At 35.2% G+C, this 25,062-nt stretch overlaps 1 protein-coding gene across 1 annotated transcript in view; it reads left to right on the top strand.

The window, feature by feature from the left end:
• LOC134283837 (ATP-dependent RNA helicase SUV3 homolog, mitochondrial-like) overlaps positions 1–25,062 on the top strand; it is a 158,796-nt gene that overhangs the window by 46,408 nt on the left and 87,326 nt on the right. Inside the window, exons 5-6 of the mRNA XM_062766358.1 lie at positions 5,900–6,068; positions 7,209–7,320. Coding sequence (XP_062622342.1) covers positions 5,900–6,068; positions 7,209–7,320 — 281 coding nt within the window. The remainder of the gene's footprint in view (positions 1–5,899; positions 6,069–7,208; positions 7,321–25,062) is intronic.

Genomic DNA, 25,062 nt, shown 5'->3' on the forward strand with positions numbered 1-25,062 from the left:
AGGATAAGGAATGACAGGGAGTTGGCTTTCAGACTAATGCATGGGGATTAGCCCAGTAATACGGTATAAGTGGAAATTTTAGCGAGACGCAAATTTAGCGATTTCTCCTTAAAAACTGGTATTTTATTTTTAGCGAAAAGTAATTTTAGCGATTTTAAAATGCTCACTAAAGAAGCTAGTGCAAATAAAAACGCGATTTATTTTTAGCTATATTCAATTGTAACAATCTCAACAGCCTAGCTAATAATGCCAAAATTAAATCCTCGCTAAAATTTCTACTTATACAGTATATTAGACTGATACAAATGTGAAATCTAGAGGATTACGGATAATTGGGGAATAAGCTTCCGAAGCAGGGATTAGCTCATTTGACTAACCATACATGTTAACCTACTGTGATGACAAGCTAATTCAGAGAATTTGTGTCCCCCGCTTAAGGAAAAAGTTAAACATGCGCCGTTCGGGGGGAGGGGGGGAGTCGGATCCCCCTCACTGAATTTGTAGAATTATTAAATGTATACATGCATGTATACAGAAGCAAATAAAATATACCATTATGGGTATAACGATTTAATTGCTTATTCTTTATTACATGTATAGAAGATTCTTTTTATATGGAATATTTATCACACTGTAATGATGATTTTATGAGTTTGTACAAGCCAGACCTCGTAATTTTTTCATTTCGCATGCTGAATACTATTATTTAGTTTTAAAAAAAGTATTTCCAAAGAAAAGGGGGGTCCGTCCGGTACTTGAACTCGAGACCTCTCACAGAGCTGTTTACTCTTTCGATTTCGCCGTATTTTTTACAGAATTTTATTCCAAAATACGTCTCACATTTTGCTATTGTGAAAAGACGGAAATACGTTCGTTTGGAATTTAGCAGTTAGTTTTCAATATAATCTGCTGAAATATGCTGAAAGAATGCCGGCTCGGCTTAGAACGGCTACAATCATTGATCTGGTCGCCTGCTTGCGCAGTGGTTAGAGCGTCTGCTCTTAGAGCTACACAGTAAGGAGTTGCTCCTTACGTCGAGAGTTTGAATCCCACTTGTGCAACTTGGAGACCGGTCCTTCAAATCAAACCGTATAAACATGGGTCCTGTGTCGCAATAGGTGCTGGCACGACACAGACCCCTCCCTGCTCTATGGCCTTGAGTGCTGTGTAGAGGACAAAATTTGCAGCTCTCCATGGGCAGGTGGTGACGTCTTTATGAGTAAAAAATTATTGAGAGAGACATTAAACAATCAATCAGTCATCTTTATGATCTCTCTCAGTTTCACGCCCTTTAATCACTGTAAAAGAAAGAGATTTCAAGCACTTCGGCAATTTCGAGTTGCCAAAAATGCTATGGTATAACACGACAAAGAGCATGTTATTTAACCATGTTTTAGTAACCAAAAAAGCAGTTGTTCTCTAATTAGATACGTAAAAACAGTGGAAAGCAAATTCTTACTGGCAAATGTTAAATCTCATGGACAAATCTGATCAAAAATACTGAGAGACGACGATAAGGGTAAACAGGTCTGCTCTCACATGGGAAGCGAGAAACATACCACTAGACCACAGAATCGCTTTACATGGAGTCAAGTATATGCAGAAGTGAAGTCACATACATGTATATATTCATGTTCGGTATTGTCAAAATTTTACACAATCCATGGTGTTTGATTTATTTAGCCTTTATTAAACAGTTCTAATAGATGTAATAAGAAAATAAAGTCTGCTGAGAACCTGTTTTATACGCAATAACTCTCCTTATGCCCCTGTGCTAAAAATAGCGACATGTAATACTATAAATACTAATAAAACAAATGGGGCGGGGCTCTTTGAGAGGGGTGAGAGAGGTAATAGGGAGTTTTGGTATAAAATTACATTGCATAAGCTCAAAATCTTCTTGAAATACAGTGGATTCCATTTAATCGGATAGTGGTTAAACGAATATTTCGGCTAATCTGATACAATATCAGAGCACAAAACCATTTCTTATATATTTATTAATAATTTCACCTGATATTCTGATAGGAAAATATCGGATTTTCGTTTTATCTGATACAAAAATTTCGCCTATCATAGTGATTTTCATAATAATTGTCTTTTTCACACCTCTACCTTCTGTATGTAAATCCTTTGTTTATACAAGTTTGACACTTCCAGTCAAATTATGATAATGAGGGGATTAGTCACGGCTGAACGCACGCCAGCACCTTACCTGTGTTAGCAGTGGGCACAGTAGATCGATATGTTTTGATAACAATAGTGATGACCTGCTTGGGTGTTAATTTGATCATTGATAATTGGCTTGTGTGCAATTTTGTTCGGTGTGAAATTTTAATTATTGAACTGTTCAGTTTGTGTATGACACTTTGCATGGACATTAAATTAAAATTATCAGAATTAGACTTTCTGTTAAATGGTAGCGCTTGGTCATTTAGTTGAATATGTGTTCACTTTTAAGTGCAATTTTTAGACTTAAAATCACATGCACCCCATATAGATATACGTCTGAAAACAAATACAAATAAAGATGAAACAATAAACATTTTTTTTTATTTAATAATCAGCAATCCGGAAAAAAATGGTTTACGTAATATAGTCATGTATTCAATCAACTTCCGTTTTCCAAAATGGAGGCCATCAACGAATGGGATGAATGTAAACAGTTGCCTGGTGCTAAATAAATATATGAAGATGAAAATAAGTTTCATACTTCAATTAAAAAGAAATTATTCATACAAAATCATATTGAACTTGTTATTAAATTACTTGAAATAATTCATTTCCTTACTTGGTACATTCATCAAACGAAAACGAAAGTACAGGTACGTAATACAACCATGTTGAAATTGTTACTTATGTACTGTAGATCTGCCGTTTGTATGGCAAATATTGCAATCGGCTATTCCAATATTCGGCTATACGGATAAAACTATTCTGACAACCTGACTATCCGTTTAAACGGGACCCACTGTATTGCCCGGAAATGATAGTGTTACACACAGAGAGAATGTATAAATTTACGACCTGGAACGTTGACCTTTTGACCTCAAAATCAATAGGGGTCTTCATTAGGCCACAGGGAGTTGTTATGTAGAATTTCATTGCATTAGCTCAAACAGTTCTAGAGATATCGTGTGGAAACAAAAGTGTTATAACAGACAGAATTTGCTTATTTATGACCTTGACCTTCGACCTTTTGACCTCAAAATCGAAAGGGTTCTTCTTTAGTCCATAGGGAGTTGCTATGCTAAATTTCACTGCAAAAGCTCAAAGGGTTCTCGAGATATCATGTGGAAACGAAAGCGTTAGAGACAGACAGAAAGATGGACGGACGGACGGACAAACCCAAATTAATATCCCCCACTTTTCAAGCGGGGGACAAAAAATAGGGAGATTCAGCTTCAAAAGCGGTAGCAGGCAACGGTTAGCTAATAAGGTGCGGAATTATATTCATTATGTGTTCTCCTGTTTATCCGCCATCACAATAGCATGTAATAGTCTAGGAGAAACACTATATTTTGTAGAAAAGTGGTAGATTTTCGAATTAAAGCAGTAGGTGGGAGATGGAATGAAAAAGCAGTAGACTCCAGCCTAAATCAGTAGAGTTAACATGTATGGACTAACGCACAGGGATTAGTCCATTCACAGAGATATCTATGGAATTATTTAAGGAATTACTGTCTAGTTAGGAGACTATGCAAGGCCATCAACAGTAGTGGGAAACATGGGATAATTTGAAATAACAATATTAAGATAAATCAAAATACCATCTTAGTTACTTGATTTGAACTGCACGAGGCATTCGAAGTTATTTTCCATTGCCCCGCCCCATGACGTCAAATTTAACTATAAAAAAATAGTCCCATAAAACATGAAACAAATTGAATAATTGTTAAATTACTGTTGTCAAATACAGTAAAACTCGTTTAGTATGAACAGGGATATAGCGAATTCACAGATATAGCGAACGTTTTCTGGGTCCCCTGCAAAATTCTTAACAAATCTTTGTAAATTTTTACGGTTATAATGAACTCTGATATAACGAATTTTCGGATATAGCGAAGTGATTTTGAGTCCCGTTGAGGTTAAATATAATGAAATTTACATCTTTTACAACGAACATTCAAAGATTATAAAAAATTTGATAAATTGAACTGACTTTGTCATAATAAAACCTTAGTTATCGAAGATATGTTTTGTAATATTTGCTTCCCTAACATATTTGGTAGTAATACCTGAAGGAAAACATGCATATTGCAAATTTGCTATAATGGTTATACGAATTCGTTATACGGATATGACGAATTACGGATATAGTGAATTAAATTCACAGGTCCCCAGGACTTCGCTATAACCGAATTTTACTGTATCAACAATTATGAAATAAACAACAAAAATATTTTAAGATAAGATCAAAGCAATCTTTTTAACATAAATTATATATGTGACCTAGATTTAGGTTGTCGGAAGCACAAACACATGTATAGGCCCAAGGCCACTTGTCCGCTACCATATTGAATGCAATGTTGCAGCTGATGAAATGGGAGTGGGTCAGGAAACCGATTTGTGTGGATGTTAAACTAGCAGAGGAAGTGAAGTTGCTTACGGATGTTAAAATAGCAAAGGAAGTTGAGTTGCTTACGAAGTCGGTTGGTAATGACTGAGGGCCGATGTCTGTATCAGATGATGGAGTCAGGAGTGTGGCTGTGCCAATTTCTCCACGTGCTCCAGATAGGCTGTTTACGGAAGTGGACTTCTCGCTGATAGTAGACAGCGTTGCGCTAGCGACTTGCTTTTGATCCGAAGATAATTCATTATTTATTTTGTTTGTAAAAAGATGTATTAGATCTAATTACTTAGTTAACAATTAAACAAACATCTATTTTTTTCTTCAGTGTATTTGTACTCAACTCATATACATGCAGGTTGACTTTTGACCTTCCAGTAGTATTTCAGTAGAGAAATAGACATACCACAGGTATTACCACGAAATTAGCAAGATGGAGTTTTGTAGTGTTTATCATAGAGAAAACAATTGGAAATTGAAATATTCAAATTTTACTGCCTAATTTTTTTATAGGAAAAAAACAGTAGAGGTACATGTATAATAATGCTATATGTAATGCTATATATAATCCGTTGTTTACAATATTCAACGAAATTAAATCCCACACGAAACTTTTTATGACTATATACTGAATAGGGTTACTTTCAAAACAACGAAATTAAATGCCCACGAAATTATTTTTGAAGACGAAACAACGAAATTTTATGCCCACGAAAATTTGTGCTTCTACAGTAATCCTAAGGAATACTATTATACATGGAAATTAAAATTTCGTAACCAGCAAATAAAAAGCGATTAACAGTAATCACAAATGCATATGGTTCAAAAAGTTGTAAGATGACTTAATATCGTATAAGTGGAAACTTTAGCGATTTGTCCTTAAGAACTGGTATTTAATTTTTAGCGTGATGTAATTTTAGCGATTTTAAAGTTCATTAAAGAACCTATTACAAATAAAACACAATAAATTTTTAGCGATATGTAATTTTAGCGATCTCAGAACCCTCGCTAAAAATGCCAAAATTAAATCCTCGCTAAAATTTCTACTTATACAGTATGCATCATTACCGAGGACAAAATTTTTTTTTTAAAAATGATTTCACTTACATTTTGAAGAATTATTGTCTGATTTTTGATTGGTGAAATTTATTGATAAATATTCATGCTGGAGTATTCCCAGGGAGTAGCTCTGATTTTTCAGGGAGTTGTCTTCATATGAAGGAAATAGTCTCCTCTCAGGGAAATAGACAATTTTATGTGGAATGCTATATTTCTGTTTAAAACATTTTTAAAACATAGTCAAATGTATACTCTTAATTTGTTTTTCAGGTATCCTGAAGCTCGTAGAATGAAAAGAAAAGTTATTTTTCACAGTGGGCCTACTAATAGTGGGAAGACCTATCATGCATTGAAGTCATTCATGAATGCTGAAAGTGGCGTGTATTGTGGACCACTTAGACTGCTAGCAGTGGAAGTATTTAACAAATGTAGAGAAAATGTGAGAAAATGATAAGTTGTTAATTTTCCATCATATTCCAAGCTTGTTTTCTTCTGGGCAACTCCTAGTTTTTAGCTCACCTGAACCGAAGGCTCAAGTGAGCTTTTCTGATCACATTTTGTCACTAATCCGTCTAGCTGTCCGTCTGTCTGTCCATCTGTAAACTTTTCACATGTTCGACTTCTTCTTAAGAACCACTGGGCCAATTTTGACCAAACTTGGTACAAAGCATCCTTTGGTGAAGGGGAATTTAAATTATTAAAATGAAGGGCCAAGTCCCCTCACAAGAGGAGATAATCAAGAAAAGACAAAAATAGGTTGGGATTATTAAAAAATCAGAAAAGCTGAAACTTATGTGAAAGCATCCTGGGGTAGTGTAGATTCTAAATTGTTCAAATCATGACCCCGGGGATAGAGCGGGGTCACGATGGGGAATCAAAGTTTTACATAGAAATATATAGGAAAAATCTTTTAAAATCTTCTTCTCAAGAACCACTGGGCCAGAAAAGGTGAAACTTATGTGGAAGCATCCTGGGGTAGTGTAGATTCTAAATTATACAAATCCTGACCCCCGGGGGTAGGGTGGGGCCACAATGCGGAATCAAAGTTTTACATAGAAATATATAGGAAAATCTTTAAAAGTCTTCTTCTCAAGAACCACTAGGCCAGAAAAGGTGAAACTTATGTGGAAGCATCCTTGGGTAGTGTAGATTCTAAATTATTCAAATCCTGACCCCCGGGGGTAGGGCGGGGCCACAATGTGGAATCAAAGTTTTACATTGAAATACATTGGAAAATCTTTGGAAATCTTCTTCTCAAGAACCACTGGGCCAGAAAAGCTGAAACTTACTGCACATTGAAGCACCCTGTGGCAGTGTAGATTTCAAAATGTCTAAATTATTATCAGTGGGGTAGGGTGAGGTTGCAATATGTATTAAAAGGGGGAAATCTGGTAAAGAACAGAAAGGTCAAAGCTTCTCTGGTGAGCGATGTGGCCCATGGGCCTCTTGTTTTTTTTAATTTCAGCTGGATCTTGGCTAAGCTAAAAATACAGTATTTGTCATTTCTTTTGAATTAATGAGTATTGCATGTGCATCACACATACTTTAAAACCATTTTTAAAAAGTTCAGAATTTGTAGGAGGTGCCCTGTGATTTGGTGACTGGAGAAGAGAGACAGTACCATTTTAGACCTGATAAGCCAGCAGCCCATATCTCCACAACAGTAGAGATGACCAGCACCACCACAGAATGTAAGGAATATCAACTCTTACCCTAATTACCCAGCAAAGGGCAAATATTTTTATCTAGTGGAAGTCTAAATAGAGTAATTTTGTCGCTAAGACTAAATGGGAGCATTTATTGTGTCAGCTGCAGAGCAGAGTGGCACCAGGGGATCACTTTACCCGGCATCTGTCTAGATTTCTATCCGTCTTTCACACCTTGAATCTCAAGAACTGTAAGAGATATGGACTTGATATTTTGCACATATCAAAAGTTTGGCATTATGATATTTGAAAATTGTTATGGTAACCGGCCTTATGACCCTTGACCTTGTCTTTTGGCCTACTTTACTAAAAAGTTAAAAGTGCCAATTTTTTTTGACATTTAAGAGATAATTCTGTGCAGTTTAGCATGTTCGCTGACTTCATAAAACATTATAAACAAGATGTGTTTGTGAAACACTATGCGCCCGGCGGCAACAAAGTTCTAACTAGATGCTGTCATGAGACAGTAATACCCGCACTAAGGTGTTTGCCTCTAAATACACGCTCCTACATTTTGATAGCAGAAACTTTCCAAGGAAAAAGTCAAAATAGATTCTATATAATTTACATGTACAGTGTATTCATCAAATTGAGTATGAAATTCTCCCTATGACCTATAACTCTGAACCTCTTATATTTATTTTACATGCTTAATTCATTATATACCAATTTGAATTCTATTAATGATGTAAATTAGATTTTGATAAATGTTGTGCTCATAATTGCTGAGGACCTTTTCAAATTTACTAATCCCCCCCCCCCCCTCTCGACATCACAATCACACAGCACATACGTTTTGGAATAGGCTAGATGGAACAGTTTTGTTAAAACATCGTTTGTTATGAATTAATTCTAAAATTTGCTCTTGTACTATACATGTTAACATGTAAATTTCTACATCACATCACGTTGCGTCACCCATTATATATTTTAATTTTTATATATTTCGGCACACAAACTGCATCTGATAAGGTCTCACGGCAGAAGGTTTGCCGAATGGAATAGCATTAAATGTAGCAGTGTCATGCTGCAGTCTGGTGTGCATTGGATTAATATTCATTTTGTTACTGCCAATACTGGTGTGGATCCAGAATTTTTTTTCGGGAGTAGGATACACATTTTTACAAGAAAAATACCAAACCTTAAACTTGGCTTAAATTTTGATCAGTAGGTGCTAGGGCTTTCATGCTTAACATGTACTGTATTCATTGTGAACTGTCAACAGGTTTAAATATGTTTGAGTCTCTTAGAGTTTGAACCACTTAAAAAAAAATTAACCTTGGCAATTAACTTTTCAACAGGTACTAGGGATTACTTATTTCACATGTGCATTCCTTGTGACAAGACTTTCTTCTGATATCAACAATTTGAACCCTTTGACCTTGACCTTTGAGTTTGACATATATTTGAGAAACTTCAACCTTCGCCATAGGCTTCCATACAGGGACATCAGTGTTTCACAAACACATCTTGTCTTCATTATTATTTGGTGCTGTCTCCATATGAGGGAAAAATTCCTGAGAGAGATGTTTCACAACAAACAAACAAATTACTAAAGAAAATATAAAACATGAATACATCACACATGCATATCTCTGCATGAAAAAAACAGCTTTTCAAATATTGCAACCATATTGTAACCCTTTCAAAACACTCATTTGACCCCCCGGGGCAAAATCAAAACTCCGAAACCTAACTCCACATCTACATGACCCCACCAACCATCTCCCAAAAGATGATTAGGCTGCTGAGTAAAATGTAAGAGAAGTATCAAGGGAAGACGGGCGATAATTCACCTGCTTTTACCTAGCATAAAAACGGCAAATATTTTTATCTGACCCCCCGGGGCAAAATCTAAATTCCGAAACATTACTGCACACCAACCATCTCCCAAAAGATGATTAGGCTACTGTGTAAAATGTAGAATGAGTTAAGGGAAGACGGGGCTTTTTGCATAAAAAACGTCATTTTTCGATTTTGTCCCCACACCGGGCAAAATCAAAATTGAAACCTTACTGCACATCTACATGACACCACCAATCATCCCCCAAAAGGTGATTAGGCTGTTGAATAAAATGAAAAGTTAGGGAAGACGGGACTTTTTGCATAAAAAACTTGTCTTTTGGCCTACTTTACTAAAAAATTAAAAGTGCCAATTTTTTTACTGCACATCTACATGACACCACCAACCATCTCCCAAAAGATGATTAAGCTACTGTGTAAAATGTAGGAACAAGATGTGTTTGAAGAAAAGTGTGACAGACGGACGGACGGACATGAGTAACACTTTCTTTAGAAAGTGCGGGTATAAAAAGCAGTTTTTAGCAAATAGGTCATAGTCAAGGTCACACGATCATTGTCCTTGGTTTCATTTGAAAGCACTTACATGTAATTAGTGGAGTATGCGTACCAGATATATAGTCTTTATCTCTTATGGTTCACAAATTGTGGCGAAAGTTCGAAAAAGCTACTTTTAGCATATACATTGTAGGTTAGAACTTAATTAGTGGAGTATGCATACTAAATATGAAGTGTCTATCTCATATGGTTAAAAAATTACGGTGAAAGTTCGAAAGGCTATTTTTAGCTTATAGTCACAGTCAAGGTCATAAGGTCATTAACCTTGGTGTCAGTTGAAAGTGCTTCATTAGTGGAGTATGTATACCAAATATGGAGTCTCTATCTCTCACGGTTCAAAAGTTATGGCGAAGGTTAAAGTTTGACAACAGACAGACAAACAGACAGACAGGACAAAAGAAATATACGCCCCGAAAAATTTCGGCACATAAAAATACCACTGTTACAATTCACTTGACCTTAACGTTTGATGTACTTTACAAAGAACAATTTAATTTAACCTTAGACTTTTGAATTTTGAGTGGCGGGTGTTAATAATTAACGTTTATACATGTTTATGAGCTCATAATACTGTTCTTTGATACTGTATGATATTCAGTAACCACACAAACTGATATATGAAAATTATGAAAACACATTGAGATCGGGATCTCACAATGAATCTTGTAAAGTGACAATTGGTGTAAAGACTTTGAAACAAGTTTTAACACATGTAAAATGATGAATATACATGTATCAACTTAATTATTCATATGAGGTTTGGAAATCATTTTTTTTTTGACTGACAGACTCTATCCCAGTATTATACTATGCATGAATGTTTTTTTGCACATTTATGAACTATCATGCTGACATGTTTTTTCTCTTTTGCATGAAATACTTTATATGCTAGTAGCATATGAATAGCTGACCACTCTTAAATCTATTTAATATGTAATGTGAAGCAGTCACCCATACAAGTGTTAAACAGGCTTGTCGATAATTCACCTGAAATCCACTGAAATAGAGTGGGAATCTACCGCTATCACTAGAAAAGCTAGGCAGTAGCAGTTTTTAATGTCTGCTATATTTACATCTTTAATAAAGAAGCTAAAAGCAGGCAACACATGTGTTCCTTGGAACCTTCTAGTTATAAAAGTGATAAGTATATAGATTCAGAACTTTTTTATCTCCACATTTTTACTTTTGTTTTTTTGAATTTGGAATCCATTTTTACATCAAACTATATATGAAAGATCTTAAAAAATCTTCTTCTCAATAACTACTGGGTCAGAAAAGCTGAAAATTATGTGAAAGCATCCTGGGATGGTGTAGATTCTAAATTGTTCAAATCATGACCCACGGGGTGGGGTGGGGCCACAATAGGGAACCCAGGTTTTACATTGAAATATATAGGAAACGTCTTTAAAAAAAAATCTTCTTCTCGGGAACTACTGGGCCAGAAAAGCTGAAACTTCTGCAAATTAAAGCATCCCAGGGTAGTGTAGATTTTAAATTGTTCAAATTATGACCCGTGGATTTACAATAGATAGTACAAGGTGGAAATTTGAACAGCAGACCTGCCAAGTGACCCGCATTCGGTCGGTCACACCTGCAAAACTGAGCTCTCACCCACCACTCATAATGACCAGCGGTGTGTTACTGTTTTCACCCGCAAAATCGATCATCCCCATTTTTTGACCCAACAAAATTTTTGTCCCTACAAGAAGGATTTGAGAAAATTCATTCTAAAATTTCCGATATATGTTTTATTAAACGGGATATGAATATCATACTTATTTATTCAATGCACACAGATTAGTATCTTTGTTTACTTAAAACATGCCAATGTATTAATTAGCCACAGGAAATCATTTCTAGCTTGAATGCTTTTATCTGCTTATTAGGTCACCTGAGTAACTCAGGTGACCAATTGCTATCCATTTTCGTCCGTTGTCGTGCGTCGTGTGCCGTGTGTTAACATTTGAACATTTTCAGCTTCTTCTCTGAAACCACTGATCAGAACCAATTTCAGCCAAATTTGGTATACAGCATCTATGGGTGAAGGGGAACAAAATTTATGAATTTTATGGTCCCCACCCCCTGGGGCCTGAGGGGTGGGACCAAAACCACTAAAATTATTGCAATCTTTAAAAATCTTCTTCCTTACTCCTGGACATCAAGCAGGCAAACTGTTAGCATGAATGTAATGAGTATTGAGTCCTCTACCAAAATTGTGAAATTCATGGCCCCAGGGTCAGGGGTTCTAGTGCTAGGGTGGGGCTATATAGATTATATAGTGAAAATGCATTATTTCTTTGAAAATCTTCTTCTCTGCTCCTTGGTATTAAGTAATCTAACTAAGTACATAGTTATGATGAGCAAGAGTGCCTCTTCCAAAATTTTGAATTTTATGGCCCCAGGGTCAGGTGTTCCGGTGTTAGGGCGGGGCTCTATTGATCATATAGTGAAAATGCACGAATTCTTTGAAAATCTTCTCTGCTCCTGGGTATTAAATAAACTAAGTACATAGTTATGATGAGCAAGAGTGCCTCTTCCAAAATTGTGAATTTTATGGCCCCAGGGTCAGGGGTCCTGGTGTTGGGGTGGGGCTCTATTGATTATATAGTGAAAATGTGCTTATTATATGAAAATCTTCTCTGCTTCTTGGTTTTAGATAAACTAAGTACATAGTTATGATACCCAAGAGTGCCTCTTCCAAAAAAGTGAATTTTATGACCCCAGGGTCAGGGGCTCTGGTGTTAGGGTGATTATTGATTATATAGTGAAAATACATTAATTCTTTGAAAATCTTTTCCTTTGCTCCTGGGTTTTATTCCAATGATCCAAATATATTTATTTATAATGAAGGCACATCTAGCAAAATGGTTATTTTTTATGCCCCCCTGGGTCAGGGGAGGGGGGTGTTTACATAGTCTGAAAATAAGTTAATGCTTTGAAATCCTCTCTTTGGTATTAATCAACCATTTTATGATAAAATTTGCAAAATTTTGAAATATATGGCCCCAGGGTCAGTTGTTCCTTTGGGGTGAGGTGCACAACTGGTTATAAAGTGGAGGTGCATTTTCTCCTTGTTACTCTGATCTACCTCTGGGTATTAAGTAAATAGAGTAAGCATGCTAAGTTTATATTTATGATCAGCAATGGTGCCTCTTTCAAAATTGTGAATTGTGAATTTCATGGCCTCTGATTTAAAACATTAACCGAATTTAATTGTTTGAAAGTTGTTACACAATACTAAGGTGATCTATAAGGCCTGTGGGCCTGTTGTATTGAAATTATTGTTAATTTTATTGGTTAAAATAACATGATATTATATATTAATTATTAAGCTGAAGCAACAAAGTCTCAAGTGAGGTATATAATGAATTTCTCCCCCTACCTCCCAAAATGTATTGTACGTTTTATTTCTTTGTTAAATGCTTATGACAAGGGAATAGGATTTGAAGTTTTTGTTTGGGGTGTTAGGTATCCTTCATAATTTATTTTGTAATATTTGATTCATTCAAATTTTATGTGTGCGTGTTTGTGATAAAATTAATAATAGGAAATTCAATGGCACATATTTCTTACCCCCCCCCCCCCCCTGCAATTTTTCAGTATTTCTTTCAATATAATGTCTAATTAAAAATTTCTAATTTTGTAAATTATTAAAAATTAATCATTGTAGAATTTAACAAATGTTTCCCAGAAACTTTATATATTTTAAAAAATTTGCAAAAATTCTCTTGAACTGAAGATTCCATTTTTCACCAATTTTAATATGTGTCTTGATCAAACATTATGTTGTTTAATTAACCCTAGTAATGCTATATATAATACAAAGTGAAAAGGCTGTGAGCTGAATATTTTTGCCTAGTTTTGAAAGAAAAAGAGGTGGTTTGTTTAAATCAAATTTATTTAGTAACAATAATAGTAATATAGACATATTATACATCAAAATGTTCAGCAGACTTTTAGCTTCTATTTCAAACATGTTATAATACAATATATTTGTATATATACAGCTGTACAGGTAATCTCCAGGTAGATACAGGTAAAAACATAAAAAAAAATAGATTTTAAAAGAGAAATATTATTTTTTAAATCAAATCAATCAATATTTTATGAGAAATTAATAAATTAATAATTAATTGATAATTTTCTTCATTCAATTACAGAACAGGTAGATGTATTTTTCAACAGGTATAATCCATTTCAACAACCAATGAAAACGACTGAATAACTTTAAATATGCAGCTAATTAAATACATATAAATAAATAAATAACTTATAACATATAACATGAATAATACAATAAATACATAATATGTCATGATAAATAGATTTGGATTTGGATTTAATGTATCCACACATAATTTTCACACCTAACAGGTAATAATTATATACATGTATATATATTTTGGTAATCTTCAGGTAAATACAGGTAAAAACATAAAGAAATAGATTTTAGAAGAGAAATATCATTTTTTAAATCAAATCAATCAATATTTCATTAGAAATTTATAAACTGATTAATTACAGATAAATAAATAAATAAATAAATAAATAAATAAATAAATAAATAAATAAGTAGATAACTTATAACAGATAACATGAATAATACAATGAACACATAAAATGTCATAAGAAAAAGGACAGGAAAGGAATCTAGTTATCAATGTGCCTTGTGCATTGATCCCTGTTTCAAACTTTAAATAACTTATAACAGATAACATGAATAATACAATGAACACATAAAATGTCATAATAAATAAATTCTTTGGATGGATTTGTATCCGCACATAATTTTCACATCTGAACTGAAATCTACTCGTCCACCATCACACGCATCTTGTATGCAGCTATGTAGTCTTTATGTGTGTGAAAAAGTTTGAAGCAGGGGTCAACGCACAAGGCAGTCAGACACTTGTCACACTGATAGCTAGATTCCTTTCCTGCTCTTTTCCTTTTTTCACCAATTGATTCGAGCCTCTGCCTCTCTGCCACCGAGCACACGACACAAGCACGGGTAATATTTTTCTTTAAGCCTGTTCCAACGATCTTCATGGGGAAGTGCTGCCCCTGCAGTCTCATGATGGGTTCTGCTGCAGTGCTAGGCCTCCCCACAGGCTTTGTACACATTCCTGGGACACATGCTCTATTAACGGACTGCACAAGTTCGGTTACAAGTTGTTTTCGGAAAACTCTGTGAAGCATAGGTTTCCTTGGAGTTAGGGTCTTGTAGCACAGGTAAGCATTCAAAGTAGCTAGAGAAATCACATGGAAAATCACGCGCTTCCACCACTTCAGGGTCCTGGCATTGAAAGTAGCGTAAGAAACCATTTGATCAGACCGATCTACGCCTCCCATATACTTGTTGTACGCATTAACGATAGCAGGATTTTCGATGGGTGTTCCTGTTCGTGGTGCCACTCTTCCACAGGGGGCTTTTGCAGCTTCCTCGATGGTAGATAACAGGTAAACAACTTTACGGTCATGGTACTTCACAAGAACAAGTTCATCATTACACATACTGAACATGTTACCTTTGTCCACCTTTTTGTCCTTTATTCGCTGTGGAATTCCCTTCCGATTAACCCGTAATGTTCCAGTGGCACCACACCCGAGCACAAACAAGTCTGTGTAAAGCTGTGGTGAACTATAATAATTGTCCATGTACAAAATGTAACCTTGTCCAAAGTATCCTCGCATCATGTCCATAACTAAGTCGTATGTAGCCCCATTTGCACTAGCAGGTGTCTCCGATTTCCCAGTATAAAGTTTGAAACGTAAACAATACCCAGTCACTGCATCACACAACATGTAGGCCTTGATCCCATACTTCTTGGGTTTGTCTGGATTGTACACACGAAAAGACAGATTTCCTCGCCACGGTACCATCCCTTCATCCAAAGACAGATGTTGGTGTGGACGAAACACAGTCCCGAATGAAGAAATAATGTTTTTGTAAAGGGATCCGAGTTTGTATAGAGGGTTGTAACCCGCGTTTCCTCGACGTACCTGTGCGCTGTTATCTGCCAAATGAAAGAAGCACATGAGGAGCCAAAACCTGTCCCTTGGCATTAATGACGGAAAAAACGGTGTGGTATTCACCTCCGATGTCGTCCAATACTCGGAAATGTCCAGCTGAACTACTAAACCCATCGCAATCGTCATTGCGATAAACACCTTCATTTCATCCAGTGTGGTTTTGACCCAGTTACGAAATCGGGAAGAAGGCTTGAGGTTTCCCTCATTTCGTTGTAGATACTGCTCCGCATAGCGATTAGTTTCGTCTGCCATAGTCTGGAAATCATCATCCTTGATGAATAGGTTGAAAAAATCAAGTGGCGAACGTTGATCATCTGGCATTTCAACATTTAGTCCAGGGACGCCTGTGAAGCCCATGTCGGTGCGAGGTCGGTCACCATCTTGCCAGTTTGCCATGAAATTATTAGGATTAGCGTTGTCTTCTTCATCGGAGCTGTCGGCCAGATCATCAGACTCAAATCCTTCAAATTCTTCGTCACTTTCATCGTCGTTAAATAACTCGTTGAAGAAGTTTTCATGTTGTGGTAAGAACGCCGCCATTTTGGGTCACCCATAAATAAACTCGCAACTACACACTTGTTTTAAATAACAACCAATCAGATTTTAGCTACGTCACTGAGCTAGTTTTAACCCCAAACGTATTACCAAATAAGGAAAAGGTTTTTATTAGACTTTATTTCCATTGGATGTTTAAAAATACGTTATAAAAATATGCTAATGAACAATATGTCGTAACCCGGAATATTCCGGGTTCAGCTCACAGCACATGCATTCGAAACCCGGAATATTCCGGGTTCAGCATTACCAGGGTTAATTAACTAAATAATGTGAATCTTACTATTTATCTGAAATGTTCCTATACAAGCAAAAGTAGCCTGTACTGAGTACAAATTAAGTCTGCAATAAAATGTAACATATACATGCATGTGTTTGCATTGATGCCTAAAAATTAGGGACCATATTGTTACTCCAACCTTGAAAAATGTCGTCGCACGCTATGACCCAACATTTCAATTCTGAATGTTGGGTCATGACCCCCCACAGCATCACATTTGGTTGTCAGGTATTAAACAGCATGGTCAAAGCTACTCAGGTGAGCAATGTGGTCCATGGGCCTGTTGTTTAACATTTATTTCCCAGAGTTATTAAAGGTGACATGTAGGGCAGCTACCTGGGATGGGGCTCTAACTAAGCTCCTTCTATAACAATACATTATAATAAGCCAGACAGCACCTTGCAGGATGCTCTATTGTTAGGTCACCTGAGTCACTCAGGTGACCTATTGCTCTCCGTTTTCCTCCATGTCATTAGTCTGTTGTGTGTTAACATATGAACATTTTCAGCTTCTTCTCTGCAACCCCTCAACCAATTTCAACTAATTTTGCCATACATAAAGCATTTTTGGAGGAAGGGAAATAAAAAATGTGAATTTCATGGTCCCTACCCCCCTGGGGCCTGAGGGGTGGGACCAAAACCACTAAAACCATTAAATTTAGTGCAATATTTAAAAATCTTCTTTACTCCTGGACATTAAGCAGTCAAACTGTTGGTATGCATGCCAAAAGCATTGAGTCCTCTTGAGGACTTCTGGGGCTCGTTTCTCAAAAAAGCCTACGACCAGGCTTAAGCTTAGTCCGTACTAAATCAGTGACTAAACCCGGAAGTCAGACTACGTTGCGTTTCGCAAAAAGGCGGAGACTTAGTCGAGACTAAATTTTGGTTTAAATTTAGGCCTGCTCATGAGTAGGCGTAAGTTCTTAGTCTGTACACAACTTGGGAAAATCAAGTGTTTTAATCATAAAGAGTTAAAAAAAGTAAATATTTTATACTTATGCGATATAAAACCTATTCATATACATGCACATAATTATATGATATGCGAAAAATCATGAAAATTAATAAACATATACACGTAATATTATGTAGACAAGTAGAGATGCAAACTTTTTTCCGCAAAAGGTGGGATGAACTAAAAATTTGTGATCAAGAATTTTGAATTCTAGTTGGGTAGAAATTTAAGAAGTGTCAGATTTTATTTTTTAAAAATGTAAGCAGACGTTGTGGGATGGGGGGGGGGGGGGCTGCAACCCTCCCGTTTTTTATACGCCCGTCTTAAGACGGGACGTATTATGTTATATTCTTCATGTCCGTCTGTCCGTCCGTCCGTCTGTCCATTCCTGTCCGGCTCATAACTTCAATACTATTAGGCCTAGGATTATCAAACTTTGTCAACTGATACTTCTTGGGTAGATGGTGTGTCACGCACAAAAAGTAGGTCGCTTTGACCTTTAATTAAGGTGTTATGGCCAAATATGGAAAAATCCTGTCCAGCTCATAACTAGTAAACTATTAGACCTAGAACTATCAAACTTGGCAAATGTATACATCTTGGGTAGAAGGTGTGTCACGACCTATTTCAAGGTCACTGTGACCTTTAATTTAAGTGAAATTTTTTTTAAAACTAAGTCTTTTAAATTTTGAATTTCATAATCCTAAAAAAAATGTAAAAAGGAGTATATATGACAAGAGCCAGTTTTGGCCCCCTAAAAATCAACATTTTAGAATGACACTCAGATATGTTTTAATTATATTTATTTTGTAGAAGAGATTATATCAGAAAAATTTCCAATATATTTTTCACATTTATATGCACTCACACTATCTGTATGTGACATGAGAAATAATGCTATTTTTGCTATCTAACAAAAAAGCCAAAAATATGCCTTTTTCTTGATGTTTTTTCTTATGGGAAACATAGAGCGCAGTGTAGAACATACACAATTTTTCTGTCACTAATTAGTATTGAATAGATACATCTTTGGTAAAAATATAAATATTGTTCTAGGATGCGCTCTATATTTTCTGAAAGAAAAACTGCTTGAAAATAAGCAGTTTTATACAAAATATGCTAAAATGGCGGGAAAACGTGATTTTTATGATGTCATATTTCTAATATAACGGCATTTTGATCAAAATGAAAATGACCAATAAATATCGCATATATAGCTATACAAATTAAAGCTATATATAAAGTAAAATTAAGATATCCATTTTAAGGGGCAAATTAAGACACTTACCATATATCGCTCTTTATTTGTATCCTTATTAAAAAAGTGTTAAATCAAGAAAATACTTATTTTTTTCAGCATATACTTGACAGCAATCTATAACAAATATAATGTATGTTAGAGAAATTCCATGTCTCCCATGAGTGTAATTATCAAGCACTGGTCAAGAGGTTTGATAACAGAAAATTGCATGTCATATTAGAGAGAAATTAATGAGTTTAGTGTAAGGAGCTAACTGGAGAGCATCGGTGTTATCAATATCCCTTTGGGAATTGGGCAGATGGGTAAGCCTGTTGGATTAAAGATAGCCTTTGTTGGCTAGCCTAAGTTTTAAAATGGTTTTGATGAAAAGTAATTAACACTAATTTGATATTGCATAATAAACTAATCTGATATTATATAATATTATTAATTTAAAAAATTAATTTCATAGGGGTGGAATCAGCATGTCCATTTTCCATAGAAATCGCATATTAAAACCTTTCTGACATTAAGTTTAAAAAAAAAATCATTGAGTATTTTTATGTTTTAAAAATATTTTATGGTAGATAGTGCAGATTCATTCATCTATGGTAATGAGTAGACAAGCATCCAGTCAAAGATTAATTACTGAGTTCAATTTAGGAAGGCGAGCTAGCATCTTCTTATCTGTATCCTTTGGGAATTAGACAGAACTGCTGGTCAGTTTAAATAGCATATGTCATTTGATGGCCAGCCTTTTATTTTCAAAATTAATTTGGTATAGATTAAGTTGTTAAGACTAATTTGATATTGTTTAATATTATGGGCATTTGACAAGGTCTAATACAACCAGTATAGAAATCGATCAATGATGTAATTTGTTATAATTAATGCATACACCAAAGGGGATGGATAAACAAATATTCTAAGGAATAGAAAAAATCATGGAAATTTTAGAATCAAGGTTTACATGATTTTCTTGCACTCTAAACTGTTTTAAGTTAATTGTAATTTTTTGACGGGCGTATCATGCTGTGGCGTGGCACTTTATTTTTTATTGCAAAAAGGTGTATAATTTATGGGCTGACGCCCACTTTCAGCATTTTTATTCTCTGCTGAATATTTTGGTCACTCAATTACTTAACCTCCCCCCCCCCCTTCTCCCCATCCCCATTCACTTTTTAAAATCGATGCCAGGTCCCGGATAATTTTTTTAATGAATAATGTTTCATTAAACCCTCAAACAATATTCATTTTTAAAAATATATTTTAGATAATGAGAAATATTCTATGCCATCAACCAAGTCAATGCTTCTTTAATTTTCCCCTTTAATTATTTAAATATGATATTAATAAAACATAAAAATTTGAATTTGTAAAATGTTCGAGTATTATACTTAAAGTATTCTGTTCATAAGACTGTTCACTCATTGTCAAGAGGTGAGAAGTGTAGATGGGTTACTTGTTTTTTCTTAATGGCTTGCAAAAGCTTGATAGTTTTAAATCGAATTCTTGGGCCTAAAATAAAAATTAGTTTGTTTGCAGTTGCCTATTGACCCACTGAAAATGCACCCTACCCAAACTTTTTTTTTAGCCATTTTGTAATTTTTTTTTTTTTTTCCCCCATTTTTTTTAGAATATTGAAACTGTTTCATTTTCAATTTTGACATTTGTTTTTATCAATCAGAGGTTTATAACAAGAGTTGAGCTTATTCATATTCATAGGCCTATGAAAAGCTCTATTATTTGTTATCTAACAAAAATCTGAAACATTTTTTTCCAAAAAAAAAAGAATGCCTACCTACTCTCTCGGCTTCACGGTCGTGCATTCTGGGAAAACTGCTATAGATAGACCGTACGATAACAATTTCGTTGTATCATGTTGTAGCATTAAATAACTATGTTTATTGTGTAGCTTACACTTTAAAGATAACTACATATTTGTAATACTTCAAATTTTACGGGTTTTTCTCTGATGGAAAAGCCCGGGTCATTATCTGATTGTCCTAAACAAAGACAAGGGAGGTTTTTTTTTTTACATCTTAGCACCACCAAAGATAGACTCTAATTTCTTATTGGTCAATTCAGTCAATCTTACATTTCCCAGAAACAAGAATTGACACTGAAAATAATGAATAAATCCATTATTCATATAAAAAAAATTCATGATGTGTATGGTTTTTAACCTAACATTTCTTGACAAAGATGACCCAAAGGACCATGCAAGCTACTTCGCATCTTCACATTCAGAACTCTGGATTTCTTTATACAACATACACTTTGAGCTAGTTTCTAGATTCCTTTTAACTCCCCTGTATTTTCTTTGCTACATTGCCAAGAAAGTGTATTCGTAATCCAGCTACCATAATTTTGGGATTATAGTTTGATGGGGTATAAAGGTCGAAAGTCTCATTTTCAGCCTTAATTTTTGAAAAATCCTAAGATAGGATGAACTTACTATATAGGACGAGGCTTTGTTTCCCGTTTTCTAAAGATTCTTACGCAGATACAACGTATCAGAACAGGTAAACCCCTAAAATTACCGGGGTTATTCCGTGACATGAACGTATCAAGAAAATAAACATGTACTTTAATGAGTACAGCATTTAAATAAAGTTTTTTTAAAAAATGTAGTTAAAACTTCTTTGAACTGTGTTACTACTTATTTTTCTGCACCTTGCCTGTTCAATGCCTCCGTAGTTTCACACTGTTGTTAAATCAGAGGCATAAATAACAAGTAAATATGTTATTATTTTACAGCTATAATTCGGGAAATACCCGAGACCAAAGAATAGTAATTCCAATTTCAGAACAACTTGGGACACATTCCTAATAAATTTTATTCAGGCATTATTTACCAGTGGACGACAATTACTTCGATGTCCGCCATTTTTAGGTCACCTGAGTAACTCAGGTGACCTATTGCTATCCGTTTTTGTCCGTCGTCGTGTGTCGTGTGTCGCGCGTCGTGTGTTAACATTTGAACATTTTCAGCTTCTTCTCTGGAACCACTTAACCAATTTCAACCAAATTTGGTATACAGCATCTATGGGTGAAGGGGAACAAAAATTGTGAATTTTATGGTCCCCGCCCCCCTGGGGCCTGAGGGGTGGGGCCAAAACCACTAAAATTATTGCAATCTTTAAAAATCTTCTTCTTTACTCCTGGACATCAAGCAGGCAAACTGTTGGCATGAATGTAATGAGCATTGAGTCCTCTACTTAAATTGTGAAATTCATGGCCCCAGGGTCAGGGGTTCTAGTGCTAGGGCGGGGCTATATAGATTATATAGTGAAAATGCATGATTTCTTTGAAAATCTTCCTCTCTGCTCCTGGGTATTAAATAAACTAACCAAGCACATAGTTATGATGAGCAAGAGTGCCTCTTCCAAAATTGTGAATTTTATGGCCCCAGGGTCAGGGGTTCTGGTGTTAGGGCGGGGCCCTATTGATTATATAGTGAAAATGCATTAATTCTTTGAAAATCTTCTTCTCTGCTCCTGGGTATTAAATAAACTATGTAAGTAAATAGTTATGTTGATCAAGAGTGCCTCATCCAAAATTGTGAATTTTATGACCCCAGGGTCAGGGGTTCTGGTGTTAGGGCGGGGCTCATTTGATCATATAGTGAAAATGCATTTATTCTTTGAAAATCTTCTTCTCTGCTTCTGGGTATTAAATAAACTATGTAAGTAAATAGTTATGTTGATCAAGAGTGCCTCATCCAAAATTGTGAATTTTATGACCCAGGGTCAGGGGTTCTGGTGTTAGGGTGGGGCTCTATTGGTTATATAGTGAAAATGCATTTATTCTTTGAAAATCTTTTGTTTGCTCCTGTGTTTTATGCCAATGATCCAAAAATATATATTCCTGATGAAGAAAGGTGCACCTAGCAAAATGGTTATTTTTTATGCCCCCCGCCCCTTCCCTGGGTCGGGGTGAGGGGGGTACTAAGTCTGAACATAAATTAATGCTTTGAAATTTGCTCTTTGGTGTTAATCAACCATTTTATGATAAAATTTGCAAAATTTTGAAATATGTGGCCCCAGGATTAGTGGTTCCTTTGGGATGAGGTGCACAACTGATTATAAAGTGGAAGTGCATTTTCTCTTAATATTACTCTGATCTACCTCTGGGTATTAAGTAAATAGAGTAAGCATGCTAAGTCTATAATTATTGTAAGCAATGGTACCTCTTTCAAAATTGTGAATTGCAAATTCCATGGCCTCTGGTTTAAAACATGAACCAAATCTAATTGTTTGAAAGTTGTTGCACAATACTCAGGTGACCTATAAGGCCCTTGGGCCTCTTGTTATTTTTCTTCTCCGGGGATTTGCTAAAACACGTAAATGACCATTGAATGTATATATCAAAAATAGTGTAAAGAATTGAAATCATATTAACACTCTGTAAGTTTAATTTACAAATTTAATTGAGGGTACATTCACAATTTGACTATCAACATGAATTTCACGGCTTTGTTTGTTCAATGATGTGTAACACTAATACCCTATAACGGTACGTGGGTTTCTTAATCATGCCCCACAGGCATTTAAACTAACACAGGTTTTAACACCTTTGCGTACACAGTGTAAATCCCTTTATCTGTCAGACAATTAAAATTCTGTTAGAAGCCAATCTTTGTATACCGGTAATTCAATGTACTTCTTGTGTACGAAGCTTTTAATAAACCTTATTATATTAGTTAAAATTATTTTACATTTAAATAAACATAAGACAATAAAAAATATTTAATATACTATTTCAATTTATTGCTACTAATAAATGGTAAAAACACTACAGTTGTGATGTGAAAATTTTCCGTATTTTAAATTTTGATACGGTTGCAGTTTTACTTTTAATACATGATCGCAACTTCCTAACTTCACAAGATGGATACCGCATGATGTTAATGGCCAATAACTGATGAGTTATTTAATACATGAAGCAATGTTTTCCTTTGTCATCAACGGATAATTAATGGAATTTATTATGTAAGAAAGCTATAGTATAAATATTTTATTGTTTACTGGGGCATTAATTTTTTTGCGAAAAATAATCAAAAAAAGTTACGAATTTGCTTTGAAATTGGTGTAAATTTTACTGATTAGGGGGCATTTTTTCGTAAACTTGAGCCTCAAATATAAGGTCAAATTCTGTATATTGGGCGACCCCAACAGTTCTGAGAAAAAAGTATCGACCTATATTCCGTAAATTACAGTACAGTGGAGCCTCATTTATCTGGACGCTTTGGTTCCCAGTTAATTTGTCCAGATATGTGAAGCGTCCGGATATCTGAATTACCAGTCAAACAAGATAAATAAGGTTTTAAAAATTCTGTGCCGATGAAAAGTCGTCCGGACACTGAAGCATCCGGATATGTGGTGTCCGGATATCTGAAGGTCCACTGTAATACAATGCCTCAATCGGCATCTTCTCCATATTATATAGAGTTTCCCCCTCTCCAGTAAAGGTCATAAATGTTCTGTTGAGCCAAAACTCCAATAGGTCAATAGACAGCATATAGAGAAGCATCCGGATATCTGGTGTCCGGATATCTGAAGGTCCACTGTAATACAATGCCTCAATCGGCATCTTCTCCATATTATATAGAATTTACCCCTCTCCAGTAAAGGTCATAACCCTTGCAGAATATTCCTGAGATGTCCTAAGAAATCCTAAGACAATCTTAAGATTTATTCCTCGGATATCTTGAAAAAATCCTAGGATTATTCCTAAGATTTCCTGAGATGTTTTTGGAACAGGAATTCCTGGGATTTCCTTGGACAGTCCCAATTCAGGGGTTCTAGAAAAATCCCAGGAATCAAAACACCAAGACTTCCCAGGATATCCCAGGAAAATCCCAACACTTAAAATGTCCTAGGAAATCAGGAATTCCTAGGATTTCCTAGGATATCCTAGCTTCCTAGGACATCTTTTTTTTTTAAAAAAAAATCATACATAGCAACAAAGCAGAATTATAAGATCTCTGAAAAAAATTTAATGAATGTATGCATTATAAAAATTCATGGCCCCACAGAAAAAATAATACATAAAATAATTTTTAAAAGATGCTGATGGTATCTGATACAACAAATTCTTTACAATTTTACTGCTGTAAAATTATAGTGCAGTTATGATTCAACATCATGATTTACACACAAGGGCAGGGTTGCAAATAACCACTCGCCCACTCGCAAATGCGAGTAAATTTTCCTGTGGGCGACCAGCTCTTGAGAATATTATCGCCCACATGGCGAGTAAGAATTTTATCGGACTTTTTGCAGAATCAGATCGTAGTTTGGTT

The sequence above is a fragment of the Saccostrea cucullata genome, unplaced genomic scaffold, assembly GCF_032062105.1.
Source record: "Saccostrea cucullata isolate Sc308-1 unplaced genomic scaffold, CSIRO_AGI_Scuc_v1 ctg146, whole genome shotgun sequence".
NCBI lineage: Eukaryota > Metazoa > Mollusca > Bivalvia > Ostreida > Ostreidae > Saccostrea > Saccostrea cuccullata.